Source organism: Trematomus bernacchii, unplaced genomic scaffold (assembly GCF_902827165.1).
Source record: "Trematomus bernacchii unplaced genomic scaffold, fTreBer1.1, whole genome shotgun sequence".
In the NCBI taxonomy this organism is placed as follows: Eukaryota; Metazoa; Chordata; class Actinopteri; order Perciformes; family Nototheniidae; genus Trematomus; species Trematomus bernacchii.
The window spans coordinates 696213-711149 of NW_022988050.1; the positions used below are offsets into that span (position 1 = coordinate 696213).

At 43.4% G+C, this 14937-nt stretch overlaps 2 protein-coding genes across 2 annotated transcripts; both read left to right on the top strand.

Moving 5' to 3' along the window:
• Nucleotides 1-99: 99 nt before the first annotated feature.
• Nucleotides 100-2767, top strand: LOC117474017 (tripartite motif-containing protein 16-like). Its single transcript, XM_034120009.1, has one exon. The coding sequence runs from the start codon at nucleotides 240-242 to the stop codon at nucleotides 1905-1907; it is 1668 nt and encodes a 555-aa protein (XP_033975900.1). The 5' UTR covers nucleotides 100-239; the 3' UTR covers nucleotides 1908-2767.
• Nucleotides 2768-10132: 7365 nt separating this feature from the next.
• On the top strand, nucleotides 10133-12255 carry LOC117473339 (tripartite motif-containing protein 16-like). The gene has a single exon (XM_034118890.1). It carries the CDS (start codon nucleotides 10238-10240, stop codon nucleotides 11897-11899), a length of 1662 nt encoding a protein of 553 aa, XP_033974781.1. The 5' UTR covers nucleotides 10133-10237; the 3' UTR covers nucleotides 11900-12255.
• Nucleotides 12256-14937: the final 2682 nt, after the last annotated feature.

Genomic DNA, 14937 nt, shown 5'->3' on the forward strand with positions numbered 1-14937 from the left:
GTTTGATAAGCCCTCCCTCTTCTTCCTGCTCTCAGACACAGCCAGCTCCACTCTGTGTGTCCTGGTTCCTCCCCTTCAGATCCACACTGAAGAGGAGGGGTGTAACCAACATGTGGGTAAAGAACAAGAGCTGATAGGCCACATTCACCGCCCACACACATCCTGTTCAGATAACCTGTCTCACTAGTTTCAGCTCTCAGGAAGTGAAACTCACACACTCGCTGCTACTGAGAGGGGAAATGGCGCAGAAAGGAGTTCAGCTGGAGCGGGAAACCTTAATATCTTGTCCCATCTGTCTGGATCTACTGAAGGATCCGGTGACTACTTCCTGTGGACACAGCTACTGCATGAAGTGTATTAAAGGCTTCTGGGACGGAGAGGATGAGAAGAAGATCCACAGCTGCCCTCAGTGTAGGCAGAGCTTCACACCGAGGCCTGTCCTGCTGAAGAACACCATGTTAGCAGCTTTAGTGGAGGAGCTGAAGAAGACTGGACCCCCACCTGCTCCTGCTGATCTCTGCTATGCTGGAGCTGAAGATGTGGCCTGTGATGTCTGCACTGAGAGGAAACTGAGAGCCAGTAAGTCCTGTCTGCAGTGTGTGGCCTCTTACTGTGACAAACACCTCCAGCCTCATTATGACGCAGCTCCATTAAAAAAACACAAGCTGGTGGAGCCCTCCAAGAAGCTCCAGGAGAACATCTGCTCTCGTCACGACGAGGTGATGAAGATGTTCTGCCGCACTGATCAGCAGTGTATCTGTTATCTCTGCTCTGTGGACGAACACAAAGACCACGACACGGTGTCAGCTGCAGCAGAGAGGACTGAGAGGCAGAGAGAGCTGGAGGGGAGTCGACTAAACATCCAGCAGAGAATCCAGGACGGAGAGAAGGAGGTGAAGCAGCTTCAGCAGGAGGTGGAGGCCGTCAATGGCTCTGCTGATAAAGCAGTGGAGGACAGTGAGAAGATGTTCACTGAGCTGATCCGTCTCATGGAGAAAAGAAGCTCTGATGTGAAGCAGCAGCTCAGATCCCAGCAGAAGAGTGAAGTGAGTCGAGTCAAAGAGCTTCAGGAGAAGCTGGAGCAGGAGATCTCTGAGCTGAAGAGGAGAGACGCTGAGCTGAAGCTGCTGTCTCACACAGAGGATCACAACCAGTTTCTGCACAGCTACCCCTCACTGTCAGCCCTCAGTGAACCTACACACTCCTCCAGCATCAACATCCGTCCTCTGAGCTACTTTGAGGACGTGACGGCGGCCCTGTCAGCAGTCAGAGACAAACTACAGGACGTCCTGAGAGACGAATGGACAAACGTCTCACCGACTGAGGTGGAGGTTTTACTGTCAGCAGCAGAGCCCACCACCAGAGCTGGGTTCTTACAATATTCACAGGAGATCACTCTGGATCCAAACACAGCAAACACACATCTGTTATTATCTGAGGGGAGCAGAAAAGCAACACTCATGGAACAACCACAGTCTTATTCTAGTCACACAGACAAATTCACTACACGTTCTCAGGTCCTGAGTAGAGAGAGTCTGACTGGACGTTGTTACTGGGAGGTGGAGTGGAGAGGGACAGGAATTAGTGTAGCAGTCGCATACAAGAATATCAGCAAAGCAGGGGATGAAAGTCGATTTGGATACAATGACAAATCTTGGTCCTTATTTTGTAACCAAAACAGTTATTCATTTCATTACAACAGTATCAGCACTCCCGTCTCAGGTCCTCAGTCCTCCAGAGTAGGAGTGTACCTGGATCACAGAGCAGGTGTTCTGTCCTTCTACAGCGTCTCTGAAACCATGACTCTCCTCCACAGAGTGCAGACCACATTCACTCAGCCGCTACATGCTGGAGTTCGGCCTTATTATAATTATGGAGACACTGCTGAGTTTTGTAAACTCAAATAGCCTGAAGTCATTGGAGGAACTCTTCTACTTCTTAAACTCACCGTGTCCATCAGAGCTGATTGTTCATGTCTTCACTGTGCAGAGATCAGCTGTCAATCAAACATGATGGGATGTGCTTCAACATCTCCTCATGAGTTGTTCTTTAAAGGTTGGACTTTCTTCCGGCTCCTTCCTGTGTCTGTGTAGCCATGGAGGCTGTCACTGCTCAGGAGGATCCTTGTTCACCTGAACTGATATGTAAACTTTGCTCTAAATATGTGTTGGATATTTCTTTTGATTCATGTTGTTGTTTCTCTTGTAATGCACGAGTCTTCAGAGAGAAAGCAGCAGAGCTTCTTTTATTGTACACATTTTATTCTGCCCACTTTCTAAAACAATAGAGGCATTTATAATCACATGTATTATTTTGACAGATTAAATGTTATTGTTGCCCAAATTAACAAACAAATGAGTTCCCAGATGGTTATAACACTTATTTCATCATAAAATGTTTATTTAAAATGATATTACTTACTGTCATGATCATAATCAATAAGTCAATCATTCATTATTCTCCTGTAAATAGCTTAGAGTCTTTGCTTGGGAAATAAAATGTTATTTTTTTGCAGACTAATTGTTGTTGTTGTTGTTGTCCAAATAGAAAGTGGGTACTCTGATGTTTTATAGAACATAACTTATCATGATAATAATCAATAAGGAAATCATGTATGACTCTGTTTGAAATAGCTGAGATGAAACACATGTATGGTGTGGATAAAGTGAAACTGATCATGAAATCATTGAACAGACTTTACTGATGGGATGTGTGATCAAATGAAATGTTTGGATCATTAATAAAGGTTTGTCTTTCAAAAACAAAAACAGGATGTTCTTCTTGTGTTATGTCCAAGGTGCCATACGAAGCTGATGGAGAACATGTGGAAGTGATCTGAGACTAAATGAAGCTCAGCGCAAGTTCAACCAGGAAGACCGTCTTTACTCATTCATTTACTATTTACATGTTACTACTCTCTCTCTCCTCTCAATAAGTGATCGGGGGCGTCACTCCCCAGCTTAACCAATCACTTCGCTCTATTCTCAAGAGCCTATCATAGCGCTCCGCTAACCCTTTTAAATCTGCTCCCCCCTCTGACAGCTGTCATTTCAGGTGACTCGACGCAACCCTCCTCCACCCCTTTTCACCTCCTGTCCCTCTGAATCCAGGGTCAAGCTAAGCCCCTCCCCTTCAGACCGACCCCAACTATCCGTTCACCACCACCAGGGTCAAGCTAAGCCCCTCCCCTTCAGACCGAACCCAACTATCCGTTCACCACCACCAGGGTCAAGCTAAGCCCCTCCCCTTCAGACCGAACCCAACTATCCATTCACCACCACCAGCGTCAAGCTAAGCCCCTCCCCTTCAGACCGACCCCAACTATCCATTCACCACCACCAGGGTCTAGACCCCGGGGGGGGGGTTTCATCGGTTGTATTCATCTCCCCTCCCGAATGATACTCCTGTACAACGGGGCCTAATCGCCAAAACTCCATTACATTCATTTGTGTATTCCTGGCAATAAATATGTATTCTTATCAAAACCGTAGAGCAGGAGGAAGAGGAGGAGATGAAGACATTAGTGAAGAAGAAGAAATGTATGTGAGGAATAAAGATGAAGTGTCAGAAAGAGGGACAGAGGCAGGGATCAGGAGGCAGATGAGACTCCAGCTGGACCACATGGTATGTTTTTATTCTCCATACATATTCCATCACAGCAGCACAATCTAGCAGTTCTTAGTATTGACACATATGTATTGAAATGTGTTGCTGCACAGGTCACCTTTAGCTCTCTGAAGAGATGGGTGATGTCATTTGTGTACTTCATTATAACTAAGTACTTTTACTGTAGGCTACTTACAGTAAGCAGAATTCTAGGGTATCATGAGTATTTTCTGCTGTTTTATACTATATTTTAGTTTGTTGGTCTGAACACCTTGTTTCTCTTGCGCATTAAGAACACTTGTGTTAGGGCATGATTTAACAATAAATAGGTTGTAGTGCCGAGAGAAGGGAGTCGGAGGCGGTGCATGGAACGGGAAGAGAAGAGAAAGAAGAAAGGAGGGCACACAATAAGTACAGTCAACAACATATATGTCCGAGCGGAAACAATACCCCCAACCCACAGTACCATGGTGAATTATGTTAATCAGTGATCACTACAAGGTTATATATACAGTATAAAATACGACGTACTGTCCGCCCTCCCATGCCACCCTGGCATGACCTCTTGCCCCCCCTTTGCCACCCCATGTAAAATGTTCTAGAACCGCCACTGCCAGGGGTGGATCTACGGGGGGGCAAGGGGGGGCAGCTGCCCCCCCACTGTAGAGCCTTGCCCCCCCAGCTGCCCCCCTAACTTTTGTTTCCCTAAAACTGTACTTGTAGAAACAAACCTACACTATGTCCACAAGCTTCTCAAGCAGCGAAACAAGCATTAACATGCTTATTGTAGTTGTAAGTGCACTGCCTTGCGGCCTGTAGCACCATCCTTGATGGAGCATATGTGGAAAGGAAAGGAAAGGAGTGAGCAGAGGGTTGAATTGTCGATTCTGGTTCTGTTTGCTGTGACTATCTTCCTCACCCTCTCAGACTTTCAGTTGCGTCTAAAGAGACGCGCTACCATGGAAACCAAACAATGGTGTAGCTGTATTAAAGTCCGAGTGGAAACAGTCCTGAGTAAATCTGATTTAGTCAGAAATCGGGAGAAAGGTGGGAGAAATATGACCCCGGGAGGAAACCGGGAGAGGGCAATGAAATCGGGAGTCTCCCGCGAAAATCGGGAGGGTTGGCAAGTATGCTCACACCGCTGCAGAGAGGGAGCGAGCTGTCCCAGCACCTGAAGGTGGATCAGCTTCCCCTGGGAGCATTTTCCCTTCCACTAGTTTTGTTTTTACTAAGGGAGCTTGAAACAAAATATTAATAAAACGCTGCCGTTTGAATCGATAGCGTTTAACAGACGGTCGCTGTTTGGGGCGTCACGTTACAAAATACTTCACAGACAGCGCTAGCTGGGAGATCGATCACTTTGATTTGCTAAACTATGCGGTACTATTAAATTCACGTAAACTACACATCACAGCAATGAGGCCAGATCAATGAAACCAGGATACATCCTTTACCGTCAAACTGGGTCTAAACACAGCTGCCTGTGTGCGTTTGATAAATACTTTCTGATGTTATATTTATGATATTGTAGTGCCGAGAGAAGGGAGTCGGAGGCGGTGCAATGAAGGTACAAATCTGGCTTTATTGAGCAGCAGAAATGCACATGCTGTCGGGTCGCAGCCCGAGAAGGCAAGAGAAAGTGAAAGGGACACACACACAGTAGGTACCCCGGAGGTACCGTCAACATATATGTCCATGCAGAAACAATACCCCCAACCTGTAGTTCCTGGATTGAATTATGTAACCCCGTTAATTAGTGATCACGACAATATGCTACTTATTAGCTACATGGCCCTAACGTGTAAAGTTATACACGCATTTGTACCAGTGCTTTTCACAAGTAGACTCTTGCAGGCCAGAGTAGCTGGAGTGAGTCAACAACAACACAAAGACATATCTGAGAAGTGATGAGGACGAACAGAAAGAGGAAAAGAGAGTACACTGAAGAGACCAGGAGGGTCAGAGCAGGAGGAAGAGGAGGAGATGAAGAGACCAGGAGGGTCAGAGCAGGAGGAAGAGGAGGAGATGAAGACATTAGTGAAGAAGAAGAAATGTATGTGAGGAATAAAGATGAAGTGTCAGAAAGAGGGACAGAGGCAGGGATCAGGAGGCAGATGAGACTCCAGCTGGACCACATGGTATGTTCTTATTCTCCTTACATATTCCATTACAGCAGCACAATCTAGCAGCTCTTAGTATTGACACATATGTATTGAAATGTGTTGCTGCACAGGTCACCTTTTGCTCTCTTAAGAGATGGGTGATGTCATTTGTGTACTTAATTATAACTAAGTACTTGAACTGTACTACAGTAGTAAGCAGAATTCTGAGTATTCTCTGAATCGGGTGCCTTTTGGGTCTTTACATCTTTGAAAAATGAAACCAAAATGTTTGGTCATAACATCTGGTAGTGGACTAGTTACATTTTCCCACCTCAGGCACAAAGTATAAATAATTACTAGGAATTTCCTTTAAAAAATGTGACAGGGTTGAAGTTTTTGACAAAAAGTAGCCATGAGACCTTGTCTAGCTAAGATATGGCACCACATGGAAGTCAAGGACATTACACAATTGTAATATTTTGCAAAACTATTGTTTATTTTGTAATAAACAATTATTTACTTTTATTAATTCATACAACAGAGTTGAAATGTTGAGCTTGTCAATCTTAATCTGACAATACAAAAACTGAAATATAGGTAAGAGAAGAAACTGACACTTGCCTTTCTTTGCCATCTTTTCTTCAGAAGACTTTTGTGATGTAATTCCCTCAATGCAGATCACACATGGACTGATCCATTATTTTAATAGGAGGGTAAATGGTATGGCGTGACGGGGTTGAAACAAACTGAGGGACGTGTGTCAATATTGCAATTTCATAGATAATTCAAGTATTTATTCAGAATTTCTTTTTGATCAGTTAAAGTTGACAAGCATATGATTATATTAGCAGCAACATTTTGGGATAATTGGCCATTTTGATTTGTTTAATATTAAATTAATATGTAATAATGCTTAGTGAGGACATGCAAATATGTCTGTTGTCTACTACTAAGACAACCCATTTTTTAAAAACAAAAAATATATATATATTTAGTTTTACATTGTAATGCAAAACAACCTGTTCCATTAATTAATTGCTTTAAAATACATTTTGTAGTTTCCTTTCATTTAAAATTGTTGAAGTAAACTTGGGGGACTCAAAGGGCACCTGATTGTTCGTCTGAACACCTTGTTTCTCTTGTGCATTAAGAACACTTGTGTTAGGGAATGAATTAACAATAAATAGGTTATGTATAAAATACCACGTGCTGTCCGCCCTCCCATGCCACCCTGGCATGACCTCTTGCCCCCCCTTTGCCACCCCATGTAAAATGTTCTAGAACCGCCACTGGGCAGGCGTGAACATATTACGCCTGTACTCGCCTCTTTACATTGGCTACCAGTCAGTTTTAGAATACAGTTTAAAATGTTATTGTTTGCATACAAAGCCCTAAACGGTTTAGCCCCACCGTACCTGGCAGATCTTTTGAAACCATACACACCCACACGGTCACTGAGGTCTGCTGACAGACTCCTTCTGGTCGTCCCTAAATCAAGGTTGAAGCAGCGAGGAGACAGAGCCTTTGCTGTTGCAGCTCCAAAAGTATGGAACGAATTGCCCCTCCAGGTTAGACTTGCTCCAACTCTGCCTGTTTTTAAATCTCGTTTAAAAACCCACTTCTTTTCCCTGGCATTTACAGACCAGGTGACACTTGAGCTTTTACATTTGGGTTTTTATCTTACTTCTGTTTTGTACTGTTTGTACGTCATGTAGGAGAGTTTCTCAGTCTGTGACTTCTGATCTGGTTTCATTGTCTCGTGTTTTACATTTGTTTCATGTCCTGTCTGTTCTTCATGTATTTATGCTATGTTTTTATACAGTTGTTGATGTACAGCACTTTGGTCAACTCTGTTGTTTTTAAATGTGCTATAGAAATAAAGTGGATTGGATTGGATAATGATCAACGACGATTATTGGGAAATAGAAAATAAAACTGATGATATAACAAAAAAACGTTATTAATCTGTGTTTGACGACCAATTGACAAACACGAGGATGTTACAAAGTGGTAAAATGTTGAAAATAAAACTAATGAAAGTCATAATAAACAACATTTAAGTGAAAATACAGTGAATTAAAAATGATGATTAAAAAAAAAGATTAAATCTTAATGATAGAAATAGGTAGAATAAAGGAAGTAAAGTCAAAATAACGATAACATTATGACCAATCATCACATTTAAAACAATGATATAGCCTTTTAGAGCTCCTCTGATACACTTCAAAGGGTTTGACAAGCAATTGATACAAATGTGAAAATAAAATAGATTAAAAACAATTTAAAAAATCATTCAAAAATACAATGAAATGGAAAATAAAGATGATAGAGTCATAAAGTACATAATAACCAGACCGCAATGATGTATTTTATTTAAAATCAGATTACGTTCAGACCCTCACAGACCCTCTGTCAGAGAGCAGCACGGCCAAAACACTTCACTTAGTCTCTTTGGATCACTTGCTGTCTCCTCTGGGTTCTGGTTCTGGTTCGGGGGTGTAGAACTGGAACGTGACGCAAACAGGGACCCCAGTCAGAGCGGTGCTTAGAGGGATCTTTAGGGTGGGGGCTGCCGTGGAGAAAGGGTGAGGAAACTCTGGAGGGGGGGGAGGGGGAGGCGTCCACATGTGGAAGGACGTTCAGGAGGTCAGCGCTCGGAGAAACGTCCACAAACAGAGCTATGTTAGCTGGGTCTTCAGGGAGGAGAGGGGGGCGGGGGGTCTGTGGAGGTCTGAGGGTCCTCTGAGAGGAGAGGAGGGGAGGAGGGGAGGAGGTGAGGAAGGGAGTGAGGAAGGAGGTTCAGTCTCCTGGATCACGTTAGGTAGGGGTGTCTCTGTGATGGGGTCCTGTGGGGGGGATCCTGGGAAGGGGACACAGCGGGGGACGTCTCCTCGGAGGAACTCACCTCGATGGACTCTAAGGGAGATGCTAACAAATAATCTAGGAAGCTTAACCACTTGGATTAAACCGGAGGTGACAAGTCTCGGTGTCATCCTGGACTCAGATTTGAACTTCAACGCCCATTTAAACAAAGTGACCAAAATAGCTTTCTTTCATCTCAGAAACATAGCGAAGGTACGACCATTCATAAATCAAAATGATGCAGAGAAGCTAATTCATGCTTTTATATCTAGCCGACTAGACTACTGCAATGCACTATTCACTGGTCTCCCCAAGAACACGATGAAAAGACTCCAGCTCATTCAAAACTCTGCAGCTAGACTACTAAGGAATACCAAAAGGAGGGAACACATTAGTCCTGTTTTAGCTACTCTACACTGGCTTCCTGTCACTTTTAGAATTGATTTGAAGGAGCTTCTCCTCACATACAAAGCTCTAAATGGACAAGGTGTAAACAGGAAAGATTTAAAAGAAGGTTTCAACCACAAATCATCATTTTGGTGTCAATTAAAGAGGACGTGTATAGTTTTCAGGTTCATAGCTAGTGTGAATGCAGAGGATAAGGATTTCTATATAAAAGCCCCCCCCCACACACACACACAATACTACTACTACTACTACTACTACTACTACTACTACTACTACTACTACTACTACTACTACTACTACTACTACTACTACTACTACTCCTACTACTACTACTACTACTACTACTCATACTACTACTACTACTACTACTACTACTACTACTACTACTACTTACAGTAAAAAACGACTTACTGTACATTCAACTATTAAATCAATCAGCTATCTCAGGACATTGAGGCTATACATTTACAGTGGAGGAAACACGTATTTAACCTCCTTCAGATTTTGTAAGTTTACCAACTTATTTTACAACTAAAAGCTCTTTTCAAATGAAGAGCAGGTTGTAACCGAGGCTCTGTGTAGGTCAGAGTCTGAGCGCTGCTCCTCCTCCTGGAATGACTCAGAGTTTGATAAGCCCTCCCTCTTCTTCCTGCTCTCAGACACAGGGTGTTTCTCAATCGCGAGTACGCTTGCTTGGTAGCACATGTCTGCCGAGCATCTTGCTTCAGAAGCGAGGCAAGAATACTTCCTGCCATTCGGAAAACAAAGAGTGGAACAGGCTAGCAAGTGTGCAGGTGTGCGTCATATGAGAGGCCCCGCCTTACATCTTCCGCCACAGATTTGGGGAAATTGGTCCGTGCGCAAAGCATTGTGGGGATTTTAAGACCGCGGAGTCTACTCATGTGCAGCCTCGATATTTCTCCAAACGGAGTACGCCGGTCTCGGTAGATTTCCAAGTATGCTGGAGATTGGAACAGTACTTCGGCGGCACTCGATGACGTAGTATGCTTGAAATAGTGGCTCTGCAGCAGCTTTACTCGCGATTGAGAAACACCCAGAGAGAGCTCCACTCTGTACTTCCTGGTTCCTCCCCTTCAGATCCACACTGAGGAGGAGGGGTGTAACCAACATGTGGGTAAAGTACAAGAGCTGAGGCCACATTCACCGCCCACACACATCCTGTTCAGATAACCTGTCTCACTAGTTTCAGCTCTCAGGAAGTGAAACTCACACACTCGCTCTCACTGAGAGGTGAAATGGCGCAGAAAGGAGTTCAGCTGGAGCGGGAAACCTTAATATCTTGTCCCATCTGTCTGGATCTACTGAAGGATCCGGTGACGACTACCTGTGGACACAGCTACTGCATGAAGTGTATTAAAGGCTTCTGGGACGGAGAGGATGAGAAGAAGATCCACAGCTGCCCTCAGTGTAGGCAGAGCTTCACACCGAGGCCTGTCCTGCTGAAGAACACCATGTTAGCAGCTTTAGTGGAGGAGCTGAAGAAGACTGGACCCCCACCTGCTCCTGCTGATCTCTGCTATGCTGGAGCTGAAGATGTGGCCTGTGATGTCTGCACTGGGAGGAAACTGAGAGCCTGTAAGTCCTGTCTGCAGTGTGTGGCCTCTTACTGTGACAAACACCTCCAGCCTCATTATGACGCAGCTCCATTAAAAAAACACAAGCTGGTGGAGCCCTCCAAGAAGCTCCAGGAGAACATCTGCTCTCGTCACGACGAGGTGATGAAGATGTTCTGCCGCACTGATCAGCAGTGTATCTGTTTAATCTGCACTATGGATGACCATAAGGGTCACGACACGGTGTCAGCTGCAGTAGAGAGGACTGAGAGGCAGAGAGAGCTGGAGGGGAGTCGAGAAAACATCCAGCAGAGAATCCAGGACGGAGAGAAGGAGGTGAAGCTGCTTCAGCAGGAGGTGGAGGCCGTCAATGGCTCTGCTGATAAAGCAGTGGAGGACAGTGAGAAGATGTTCACTGAGCTGATCCGTCTCATGGAGAAAAGAAGCTCTGATGTGAAGCAGCAGGTCAGATCCCAGCAGAAGAGTGAAGTGAGTCGAGTCAAAGAGCTTCAGGAGAAGCTGGAGCAGGAGATCTCTGAGCTGAAGAGGAGAGACGCTGAGCTGAAGCTGCTGTCTCACACAGAGGATCACAACCAGTTTCTGCACAGCTACCCCTCACTGTCAGCCCTCAGTGAACCTACACACTCCTCCAGCATCAACATCCGTCCTCTGAGCTACTTTGAGGACGTGACGGCGGCCCTGTCAGCAGTCAGAGACAAACTACAGGACGTCCTGAGAGAGGAATGGACAAACGTCTCACCGACTGAGGTGGAGGTTTTACTGTCAGCAGCAGAGCCCACCACCAGAGCTGGGTTCTTAGAATATTCACAGGAGATCACTCTGGATCCAAACACAGCAAGCAAATATCTGGTATTATCTGAGGGGAGCAGAAAAGCAGCACTCATGCAACAACAACAGTCTTATTCTAGTCACCCAGACAGATTCACTGGATGTTTTCAGGTCCTGAGTAGAGAGAGTCTGACTGGACGTTGTTACTGGGAGGTGGAGTGGAGAGGGAGAGCAGTTAGTGTAGCAGTCGCATACAAGAATATCAGCAGAGGGTGGGAAGGTTTATTTGGACTCAATGACAAATCTTGGTCCTTAGATTGTAACCAAAACAGTTATTCATTTCGTTACAACAGTATCAACACTCCCGTCTCAGGTCCTCAGTCCTCCAGAGTAGGAGTGTACCTGGATCACAGAGCAGGTATTCTGTCCTTCTACAGCGTCTCTGAAACCATGACTCTCCTCCACAGAGTGCAGACCACATTCACTCAGCCGCTACATGCTGGAGTTCGGGTTTATATTTATGGAGACACTGCTGAGTTGTGTAAACTCAAATAGCCTGAAGTCATTGGAGGAACTCTTCTACTTCTTAAACTCACCGTGTGTCCATCAGAGCTGATTGTTCATGTCTTCACTGTGCAGAGATCAGCTGTCAATCAAACATGATGGGATGTGCTTCAACATCTCCTCATGAGTTGTTCTGTAAAGGTTGGACTTTCTTCCGGCTCCTTCCTGTGTCTGTGTAGCCATGGAGGCTGTCACTGCTCAGGAGGATCCTTGTTCACCTGAACTGATATGTAAACTTTGCTCTAAATATGTGTTGGATATTTCTTTTGATTCATGTTGTTGTTTCTCTTGTAATGCACGAGTCTTCAGAGAGAAAGCAGCAGAGCTTCTTTTATTGTACACATTTTATTCTGCCCACTTTCTAAAACAATAGAGGCATTTATAATCACATGTATTATGTTTGACAGATTAAATGTTATTGTTTGCTCAAATTAACAAACAAATAAGTTCCCAGATGGTTATAACACTTATTTCATCATAACATGTTTATTTAAAATTATATTACTTACTGTCATGATCATAATCAATAAGTCCATCATTCATTATTCTCCTGTAAATAGCTTAGAGTCTTTGCTTGGGAAATAAAATGTTATTTGTTTGCAGACTAATTGTTGTTGTTGTTGTTGTCCAAATAGAAAGTGGGTACTCTGATGTTTTATAGAACATAACTTATCATGTTAATAATCAATAAGGAAATCATGTATGACTCTGTTTGAAATAGCTGAGATGAAACACATGGTGTGGATAAAGTGAAACTGATCATGAAATCATTGAACAGACTTTACTGATGGGATGTGTGATCAAATGAAATGTTTAGATCATTAATAAAGGTTTGTCTTTCAAAAACAAAAAGGATGTTCTTCTTGTATTATGTCCAAGGTGCCATACGAAGCTGATGGAGAACATGTGGAAGTGATCTGAGACTAAATGAAGCTCAGCGCAAGTTCAACCAGGAAGACCGTCTTTACTCATTCATTTACTAATTACATGTTACTACTCTCTCTCTCCTCTCAATAAGTGATCGGGGGCGTCACTCCCCAGCTTAACCAATCACTTCGCTCTATTCTCAAGAGCCTATCATAGCGCTCCGCTAACCCTTTTAAGTCTGCTCTCCTCTGACAGCTGTCATTTCAGGTGACTCGACGCAACCCTCCTCCACCCCTTTTCACCTCCTGTCCCTCTGAATCCAGGGTCAAGCTAAGCCCCTCCCCTTCAGACCGAACCCAACTATTCATTCACCACCACCAGGGTCAAGCTAAGCCCCTCCCCTTCAGACCGAACCCAACTATCCATTCACCACCACCAGTGTATAGACCCCGGGGGGTTTCATCGGATCGGTTCTCCCCTCCTACTCCTGCACAACGGGGCCTAATCGCCAAAACTCCATCACATTCATTTGTGTATTCCTGGCAATAAATATGTATTCTTATCAAAACCGTAGAGCAGGAGGAAGAGGAGGAGATGAAGACATTAGTGAAGAAGAAGAAATGTATGTGACGAATAAAGATGAAGTGTCAGAAAGAGGGACAGAGTCAGGGATCAGGAGGCAGATGAGACTCCAGCTGGACCACATGGTATGTTCTTATTCTCCTTACATACATATTCCATCACAGCAGCACAATTTAGCAGCTCTTAGTATTGACAAATATGTATTGAAATGTGTTGCTGCACAGGTCCCCTTTAGCTCTCTGAAGAGATGGGTGATGTCATTTGTGTACTTCATTATAACTAAGTACTTTGCAGTGGCGAGCCGTGAGCTTTATACCTAGGCCCTCTGACCCCCACCAATTCCCTCGAAAAAAAGAAAAAAAAAGAGTTATTACGTCACAGCGTATACTTCAGCGGAATATCAAAACAACGGCCCAGGGTGCAAAACGCATCAATGACAGCGACCCTCTACCACACAAAACAACACCTGTGAACCCAATTTGTGTTCTTTGACATTGAAAATGATATTGCATTGTGTTTGTTACTTTCGTTGCAGTTGTATGTCTTAAGTGTAATTTGGCATGCTTTTATTTTGAAGGCGAGTTCACGCTGTTGACAGGAAGTTGTTGTTGCTATGGAAACAAGAAAAGTTTCACAGCGGGCGGAACTTGTCATAAAGTCCGCGATAATAAAACCCACCCATTTAGAGGGAAGATATGATTGGTCAATTGTACTGTCATTTGACATTACTCTCTCGTTCAGTTACTATAGCGGGCCCTCTGTGAATCGCAGAGAGGGCCAGACGAGCTTCTTTCATGTAACCCTTCACATTCAACAGAGACTGAACAGGCAGATTCGAAGGATTTATTTATTTGGAAATGTTATTTTAAATATAATTAAATCAAGTTTTTTTTCGGTAAAACTAATGAAAAATATAACAAAAATAATATTAAAAAATATATATATTTAAAAAAAAAAAAAAAAATTTAAAATGTTTTTAAATATTATTTTTTAGAATATCTTAGGCCCTCACAGAGGGCCTAGAGGGCCCTGACGGCTCGCCACTGGTACTTTGACTGTACTACAGTAATAAGCAGAATTCTGAATATTCTCTGAATCGGGTGCCTTTTGGGTCTTTACATCTTTGAAAAATGAAACCAAAATGTTTGGTCATAACATCTGGTAGTGGACTAGTTACATTTTCCCACCTCAGGCACAAAGTATAAATAATTACTAGGAATTTCCTTGAAAAAATGTGACAGGGTTGAAGTTTTTGACAAAAAGTAGCCATGAGACCTTGTCTAGCTAAGATATGGCACCACATGGAAGTCAAGGACATTACAAAATTGTAATTTTTTGCAAAACTATTGTTTATTTTGTAATAAACAATTATTTACTTTTATTAATTCATACAACAGAGTTGAAATGTTGAGCTTGTCAATCTTAATCTGACAATACAAAAACTGAAATATAGGTAAGAGAAGAAACTGACACTTGCCTTTCTTTGCCATCTTTTCTTCAGAAGACTTTTGTGATGTAATTCCCTCAATGCAGATCACACATGGACTGATCCATTATTTTAATAGGAGGGTAAATGGTAT